Raw genomic sequence first — 9,115 nt, 5'->3', positions numbered from 1 at the left:
AAATAACTTTTTTAGACATTACATATACATCAGCACCGTAGGAAAAACAAAAACAAAAACAAAAACAAAACGACCTTATTGAAATCTACCTCTATTTAGTTGGTCCCAGTACTAAGCATTTGGAGGAAGCTTTTCAAAGATAATGGAGCCCCCCTTCTCTCCACCAGCCACCTCCAGTTTCTCATCGTTGCTTCTATATTTGTTTCTTGTACCTTTCAGAAAAAGGTAATTATGTTTTCTGTCTTCTTGTTTGTTTACTTTGTTGGTTTTGCTTGTTTTTTTTTTTTTGGTTTTTATCTGTTTCCACTCAGAGTTTCCCTGGTGATGTCCCCTCCCCAGGCAAGGGGCTTACGATCACCTGCCACCACCTCTTCCCGGCGGGGGGTAAAGCCCCTGCCTGGGCTCTCGCTCACCAGGCCTCCCCTGCTCTCCATCCTGTCCCTTGCTCAGGAGATCTACCACCTTGGGACGTGGCGAGCAAGCCAAGGGCAGTGTTTGCCTGCCTGCCGCGTCTCTATCCTCTGTCCCCAGCTTCCCATTCGAGGCCTCTTCTCAGGACCCTCCTCCGAGTCCAGCCAGTCCAGCCTCCCACAGCCTGGGCCCACGTGTGGCACAGCGAGGTGCGTGTCAGCGTACAGAGGAGGTCAGCCTTTCGGACACGGAGCGGGCGGGCAGTGGGAGAAAAGCGTACACCGCTTTTACTCCAGACAATAATTATGCCACGTGGCCTCCGAAACGGCACAGTGGGAACAGCAGCAAGGACTAGAGAGACAAGCGTTATTGTAGGTGGTAGAGGTCGTCATCCCTTCCGACAGACTTCGCTCAGGGCAGATTGGAGTGATTTACAAAGAGAAAGACTGTACAGGACTTTCGAAGTGGATTCCTTCGCCCATTTGGAAGGAATTGTATTTTCCTTCTTTTTATCATCAAAATGTGTATGGTGGGGCAACTGATTTTTCAGTTCCTCTTCTCTCAGTGTTTTAGGTTTGTCTTTCCAGTGAGTAGGGATTAAAGGCAAGGCCAATTTGAGAGCAACACCCCCGGGGTTTCCACAAAGGGAGCCAGAGTCAGCGACCTTCGGGCGATTCCTCCCAGGGTGTCCCAGAAGTATCAGGTGTGGCTCCTATAAACCCACCGTCGAGCATCAGAGGGGCCTGCTCAGTTCCGGGCAGAGAATATTCACTCGACTACATGTTAGAGAACGAAAACTCCAGTGTTGCCTTTGCGTTTCAGGCATGATCTATGTTCTTGCATTTATTTTGATTCTGCTCAGGTCCCCTAAGGACAAAAACTTCATTTCTTCTCTGAATAGTCTGTAAGGAAAAGCAAGGGCAGGATGGGGTGGAGGCAAGAAGGAACAAGAAGGGCAGGGAGGGGTGTGGGGAAAGACGGCCACACTGGCAGACACAGCATCCAGTCGGGTCCCCCACCCCGTGGCCACCGGAAGTAGATGTGAACTGCCTGGACATACCAGTATCGCACCGAGGCCCCGGGAGGCTCCAGCCCAACTACCCCGAGTGACGGCCACCATGGTCACCAGCAGAGGGCTGCCTCCCCCAGGACTGCCGGACAGACCCTTCTCCGGGCTTGCTTGGCTTTCCTTGAGAGGCAGTTAATAGCAACGCCTCTAAAATTCCTGAGGGTCATCGTGGGGTGGCAGATAGGCTTGTGAGGTCCTTTGTAGTCTCCCTGTGACATCTCACTGCTCTTCGTGTCTACCCTCCAAACCCAGTAGCATGTCCTGATGCCTGATAGCTCTTTCCAGCCAGAGTTCAGCGCACTTCTGACCTGTGCTCTTGGCCTGTGCCACCACCCAGCAGCCTCCGTGGGACTCTCCCCGGCTCTGCAGGCTCCGGAGCTGGGCCAGGAGGGGCTGACGGACACCCCACCCCTGGCAGCAGTGTCTCGGGCTGGCGCAGCTCTCCCTGGGCCGGGCGGTCACAGGGAGTGCCGGGCAGAGGGGCGTCGCGTCTGTCTTCCCCACCCGCCTCCAGGGGGGTCTCCCTCTCTTGCAGCAGGGACCTGCATGGCGTGTTGTCTTGATTGCTGTGTGAAAATCAGGTGAAACGAGGCCCAGAGGAGCTGTGGACCGGCACCTGGATCTTTCACCGTGAGCCAGCTGCAGTTTTGCTCAGTTTCCGTGGGTCAAAAAAACGAAAAACAGGGATGGCTCAACATCCTGTTTCTCTTTCACGTTTTAAGCTTTCAACACTAGAGTTGTGGCTCTTGGGGCGCCTCTTGACTAGGGGTTCCCAAACAACTCATCGAGCTCCTGCATCCACTCATCCCCCGGCCCACCTTTGATGATGGAGTCCACGAGGTCCGCACTGTCCGAGAGGCCAGGGAAGGAGGCCCCAGCAGCTTCGCTGCTATAATTGTATGACATGTCCTGAGGGGGGTTCCGCTCGTAGGCCTGGCTCTGGCCGCTTGGGGCGAAGCTGCCGCTGGGCATCGGCTGCTGTGCCGGGGGCTGGCTGAACGCCGGCATGCCGGGGACCCCCTGGCTTAGGCCAGACATGACCATCGGCCTGGCCTGGCCGCTGCCTTGCTGCCCGGGGAGCGCTGGCATCATCTGCCGACCCATGGCAGCTGGGTTGAGGGTTCTCACCGCGCCCGTGTTAGCATCCACAACCTGACCCAGTCCCTGGGGGAAGTGCTGCTTGGGCAGCCTCGGCTGGCCGGCCTGAAGCGGGTAGCTCGCACCGTTGTTGAACGACCCCAGTTCTCCACTAGTCCTCCCGGGCATCCCTTGTAAGCGGCTCTGTTGCCAGCTCTGCGTTCCCTGCTGGACCGCGCCCATGAGGCCCTGAAGCCTGGGCGGGCCCTGGGGCCTCGGCAGGGCTTGGCTCACCGGCCCTTTCATCTGCTGGTGCTGTTGCGTGATGGCTGAGTTCACCAGCATGCTCTGACCAAAACCACTCACCATGCCAACCCCCTGCCCGGAGGTGGGCTGCCTTGGCCCCTGGGCCTGGCTGTGTGCGATGCTTATGCCACTTTGGTTTGGGTGCTGCAACATTTGGGTCATTCCTGGGCTCAAACTGTACATTCCTGGTTGACTGGTAGGTGTGTTGCTGTAAGGGGCCAGTCCCATCTCCGACTGGGCTGCTGCCGTGGCCATTGTCCCTGGATTCTGGGAGGGCCCCATTCCCATCATGCCGGCGTTCTGTGCCATCAACCGTGACGTTCGGATGCTCTGGAGGGCGGCTTGGCTTCTCACGGCTGCTATATCCTGGGGAGAACCTGTGGGGGGGGAGGGAAAGACGTACCCATTCACTCATCTCGATATGGAATTTACTGTAACATGTTGCTGGAAGTTTCTTTAGGAATGACCAAATTCTTTTATGTGAAGAGATCTACTCTGATGATACTTAATAAAAATGATTATTTTTTCTGACTATAACATATGCTGATTGTAAAATATTTGGAAAATATTGAAAAGTACAAAAGTACTTTAATTCCCACCGTCCAGAGATAACCATCAGTATTTTATAGACACATGAAAATAGGGATCATACTGGACATGTGCTTTTGTAGTTGCCTTGGTAACTCTGTTATTATTATTTCCACATTTCAGAAGCAAGCTGTTTTTCACTCTTCTTGATAGGATACTGTCCTCAACCAATCAGATACTATTTTTCTTGGAGGAGAGAAGGAATTCACTTCTTGGGCGAACTTAAGAAGAAACAGCTGATCATTTTTTGTGTTCTATTTGTGAAGTGGAACATGGTTCAGTAGAGAATACTATCAATAAAGACCATTAGACTAATTTCCCTGAAGACTTGAGTAGGATTTTGGAGGCGAAAGGCCACCGCTCTGGCTAAGAAGCTATTTCGACAGATGGGATATGTTTTGGATCCACTCTCTAGATTTCCACATGCTCCAGATTCTCTGAATCATAACATGTCAGTGCAAGATGGCCAGCTTCCTGAGCTAGAAAAAGAAAGCATCCTGCTACTTGCTCTTTGGCAATGAACTTCATGCAGGTCTCCAGCAACGTCCACTCACTCCTTCAAATCAACAGTGACTACTTCTCTCGGTGGATTGCTAACACGGTTTTTAATGATGCTGTTTAAAAGTTGGCCAGAGTCTGAATGCCAAGTCCCTCACCTCTAATTAGGCATTTGAGTGAGTCCTTCTTTACATGTTCCTAGGAAATTTCCAAATCAGCCAAGAGAATAGAAATGCTGCCCTGAGAACCCCAGTCAATGTTGTAAAGGGCCAGGAGGTGCACAAAAATGAGTTTTTCCTATGTCCCAGCTAATGACTGAGTCTATAAGACAAAGAAAGATAGTTTTTTTCCCCCCCTGGACATTTAAAAAAGATGCAGCATGGGGGCCAATCAATATTCTAAGCAAATGTGGTACTACCTGCAACTGGGATGAGGTGCGATGGGAAACCAGATGAGAATAGTCTAACCTTGTTAAGCCTGACACCTTGGCAGGTAAGTGTGTTTCTGTCTTCCTGATGGGGTTATTGATTTCTGGGTAGCGACTGTGTCTCCATATTTTCTTTCTCTTAAAGAAAGAAAATTATGGGAATTTTGATTATGACTTAAGTTTTTGTGGCTTGAGATCAATATCATGCTGCATTGAGAAATGAAATGGTTACTGTTGGGAGACCCGGAAGGGCTGGGGTAGAGCCCTAGAAATGTTTCGGTTTTCTGTTTTAAGCTTCATTATATCGAAGTGATTTAAAAAAAAAAATCAAAAGTTCCTGTTAAACACTGGATGGTGGTATATATTGCAATCTGTAATCTCGTTATGAAGTTTTGTGACCTTAACGACTAAATTTGTATCGACTGCATGACCAATCTGATCAACTGTGGTGAAATGGGTTATTGAGTTGTTTGTTAAAAAAAAAAAAAATTAAGGAGAAAATATTGCTGACTCAGAGACCGATTGGTTAGACCCAAATTGCATAAAAAGGCTGATGAGCTGCTGGAAACAGACAAAAAGACTTTTGGACATTTTTTTGGACTTTTTTGGGGACATTTTTGTTGTGTTTTTATAATGGATATGTTGAGGGACTGGATATGGTCTTGGCTGCTTTTGTGCATGACAAATAGGTTCCTTTTGTTAGAGGACAGAAATGCTGCAATGCCTTTTAAGAGGTATTAAAGCATTAATCCAAGCCAACCTTTATTTTTGGTGTAAAATGACTGTACTATCAAGGTGCAACTCTAATTAAAAAAAAAAAGGCATTTTAAAACTAGCAGTCAGCTCCTTATTTTTATTCTAAGTACAAAGAAACAAACCCTTTTTACTAATCTAGTTTTATGCTGTCAGTAATTTTATTTATTTATTTATTCATTCATTCATTCATTTTGAAAGAATATTTAATTTGAGAGAGAGAGAGAGAGAGTGAGCACACAGGGGAGGGGCAGAGAGAGGGAGAGACAGAGTCCCAAGCAGGTTCCACGCTGTCAGTGAGGGGCCTGATGTAGGGCTCGAACTCACAAACCTGAGCCGAGATCAAGAGGAAGCTTAACCGACTGAGCCACCGAAGTGGTTTATATATATATATTATTATATATATTTATATACATATTTATTTATTATTTATTATATATAAATATAATTATAAATAGATATAATTATATAAATATAATATATATCTATAAATGCAAATGTGTCCAAATAATTACCTTGTCTCTATCTGATTACTATATCTGTTAAGTAACAGACTAATTTTCTTCTTCTTCTTTTATTTTGGTCTGAAACAGATATTATTGTGGGACAATGTACTGAAGTTAATTTTCTTGTCCACTGGTTAATATCACCATGTCAAAGAAAATCTTCCATATTCAAATAGAGATCACATGCAATTTTTTCTTAAAAGGGTCTGTTTTCTCTTTTTACTCACAGGAGGCCTATATTTGTGAAAAATATAAATATATTTCTAAAACCTCACCCCACAGGTAATCAACCTGGAAATTTAGCTGTACTTAAGTTCAAAGAGTAGAACTTTAAAAAAAAATTTTTTTTATAGTTTATTTTTGACACAGAGAGAGACAGAGCATGAGTGGGGGAGGGGCAGAGAGAGAAGGAGACACAGAATCTGAAACAGGCTCCAGGCTCTGAGCTGTCAGCACGGAGCCCGACGTGGGGCTCAAAACAATGAACCGTGAGATCATGACCTGAGCCGAAGTCGGACGCTTAACCGACTGAGCCACCCAGGCGCCCCAAAGAGTAGAATTTTTAACCTGGACCCAAAGCATACAGAATAACTCATAATACAGAGGAAGCATTAAATGCTGGTGGGTCCCTTTATTTCAAAAAATAATAAATGAGTTATGAACCTAGAAAATTCAAGGGACACTATGCTGGGTTTATATGATTTTATATTTTTAATTAGTTCTTGATGTAAATCACCGGTTTGTAAAGTGCGGCTCTTGGGACAGTAGCAGCAGCAATGACTCCTGGAAGCTTGGAAGCTTGTTAGAAATGCAAATTCTCAGGCCCTACTTCAGGCCTCTGGAATCAGAGCCTCTGGGGGTAGGGCCAGGCCACGTGTGCTTTTACAGCCTCTGCTGGTGATTCTGATGCAGCTAAAGCTTGAGAACTCCCTATATAAACCTAGGAGGGCTCTGTGTCTGCAAAAAAAATTATGCGTGCTAACGGTGACCGTTTCCACACACCCCTACCCATGACCAAGTGAGTAACAGAATTCTTCAAAGAATACTGGTACTGATTTAGTGCACAGAGCACCTGTGCACAGCTTCATTCCTTTTGTCCTCCCCTGGGTCAAGTCCAAAGGGATCTGAAATGATACATGTGTCCCAGGGGTGGAAGGGAGGGGGTAGCTACTCAAGCCCCTGTCTCTTCACAGGCGATCTTCACTGAGATCTGGCAGGGAGCACCGGTGGCTTTCAGACTCTTTAAAACCACTGCTCACAGTGCATGATCCAGTATATACACAGGCCGGTTTACAACAGAAACAAATATTTCCCTTGTTATGATACTCTCGGATCATTTTTTCTATTATATTTCTTTTAAAAAATGTCCGTTGTGACCCATTAAATTATCGTTACAACCTACTCGTGTGTTGCAATGCAAAGATTGAAAAATGCTACCCTAGATCCTGAATTTTTCACCCACAGTCTATGAGGAGGGCAGCACTTGTGTGAAATGCCACACAAAGTTTGTATTCATTTACATATATGCATATTTATGTGCAAAGGGCTTCATAGCTACTGACGGACTCTTGAAGGCAACAGGTAACACTTGAGAAATTAGGGCCTAGGATCTAGGTCCTACAGGAAGGGCAGAGGATAGGAATTAGGGTTTCTGCTATCGGTGACCCTTGTAGCTCCCTGAAAAGTCCTGTGATGAGATTGGGAAGGGTCATCAGGCTCACCCTCTACCCTACACGAGACTCTCAGGGGTTCTCCCTGTTGGAGACGGAAGGGATTGGTATCCGAGTGGACTTTCTCCTTCATAAAGGAGTGGTCACACAGAGCACACAATGTGCCCACTGCTACTGGGTCAGGAGTCATCAGAGCTTCTGTGAAGGGCAGCAGGATCAAGATGGTCCAGTCAAACTCAAGGCCCTTCTGGTCTTCTAGTTTCAGCAGAGGCTGGTGTTGCTGCAAGTCAGATTCTTCAAGTGGATGTTTAAAGTGGGGGTATTGGCCAGCTGACCTGCTGGGATTAGCGAGAAGGATGGGACACAGGACTGTTCCTCCCATGCTCCCCGAGGTGCTGATCCAGACATAGGCAAGGCTGACAGTGGACCAGCCGGGCACCGATATCTCCTTGTTGGCTACGGAACTATTGAAATACTTCTGTATCTTTGGTAAATTACAGCTACCCCAGCCCTGCCCTCCACAGCCACTATGACCCGTCCAGTGCCAACCAGGGCCTCTCTGTGACTCAGCCACCAAAAGGTTAGTTCCTGGCAGAGCAGAGGGTCCAGAAATGCATTCTGACTGATTGGCACCCTGTTTAAAAATATTTTAAATATTACCTGAACACAAACAGAGCACAGAAGGCAATGTCACTGGCTACACGCTCACGCACACTTCACGGTTGGAAAGTATGAAACGGAAGAGGTGTGCACTGGCCTCACCTTGGAACTGATTGACCTGCTGTACTGGGTATGGATTCCGTTGCTGTTGGAGGTGCTGGCGGGGTAAATGCGACTGCTGCAGCTGCTGGAACACACGACAAGGGCAGGGAGGTGACACGGGGACAGACGGTTAAATATTGTGGCAGTTTTGAGGAAGGCAGTTTTTTCAAAAACTAAACTTGGTGTTGAGGAATAAGGTGCATCCAGGCAAGTGTGCAAAGCATGGGTTTGATAGCTTTTCACAAAATGGACACATTCTGTAGCAAAATAACCAGCATCTTGATCAAGAAACTGAGCACCGCTAGCACTCCCCTCATGCCCCATTTTCCAGTCATGACCCATGCGAGGGACCCACTTCATCTGACCGAGGAGCCACTATCCTGACTTAACCATGCAGACTAGTGACGTCTGCTTTTGTACTTCGTATAAGTGGGTTTATACAACGTATTGTGGTGTCTGGCTTCTGAGTCTGGCTTCTTGCATTCATCATTATATTTATGAGGTTCATCTGTGTTGATGCGTGTAGTTGTGGTCTGTTCACCGTCACTGTTGAATAGTATTCCATTACGTGAATGTACCACGACTCACTTATTTACCTATTCTACTCATGATGGGCATGTAGAGTGTTTCCACCTAAAGCAGCATTTGGGCTGTCACAAATGCTGCTGCTGTGAACATCCTTGTACATGTCTTTTGGTGACTATCTGGCATATCTGATGTGTAGACTTGCTGGCTCACAAGGCGTGTGTGTCGAGGGAGACAGTTGTGACTTTGACTTTCTCACATCAGCTTGCATGTTTTCCTTAGCACTGTGGGACCCAGCTCAAGGGATGAGCAACTGATCTTTAATGACCTAAATAGATGCTTCCGGTATAAGAAGATGGGATTCTCAGGGGCTATAAACAAGGATAATCTTATTCCCACCAGGCCACACTGCCTGTAAAATACATCTCCGCAAGTAAAATATACAGCATTTAGTGTTGTAAGAAAACCGCGCGGGACTCCACGTGTACTGGGAGCCAGAGGCTTGTGATTTTGTCTTTCTTCT

General features: G+C 47.1%; 1 protein-coding gene across 2 annotated transcripts in view; it reads right to left on the bottom strand.

The window, feature by feature from the left end:
- Positions 1-275: 275 nt before the first annotated feature.
- MAML3 (mastermind like transcriptional coactivator 3) overlaps positions 276-9,115 on the bottom strand; it is a 417,109-nt gene continuing 408,269 nt past the window's right edge. The window contains exons 4-5 of one of the 2 annotated variants that reach the window (XM_039249147.1): positions 8,068-8,152; positions 276-3,240 (exon numbers count right to left, since the gene is read on the bottom strand). In XM_039249147.1, the coding sequence (XP_039105078.1) occupies positions 2,243-3,240; positions 8,068-8,152 (1,083 nt within the window). In that variant the 3' untranslated portion in view covers positions 276-2,242. The remainder of the gene's footprint in view (positions 3,241-8,067; positions 8,153-9,115) is intronic. The other variant, XM_039249148.1, reaches the window with a different exon arrangement.

Source organism: Hyaena hyaena, unplaced genomic scaffold (assembly GCF_003009895.1).
Source record: "Hyaena hyaena isolate Hyena2069 unplaced genomic scaffold, ASM300989v1 scaffold_333, whole genome shotgun sequence".
In the NCBI taxonomy this organism is placed as follows: domain Eukaryota; kingdom Metazoa; phylum Chordata; class Mammalia; order Carnivora; family Hyaenidae; genus Hyaena; species Hyaena hyaena.
Note: the sequence above shows the minus strand (reverse complement) of the source record. Positions and strands in the feature narration are given on the sequence as shown.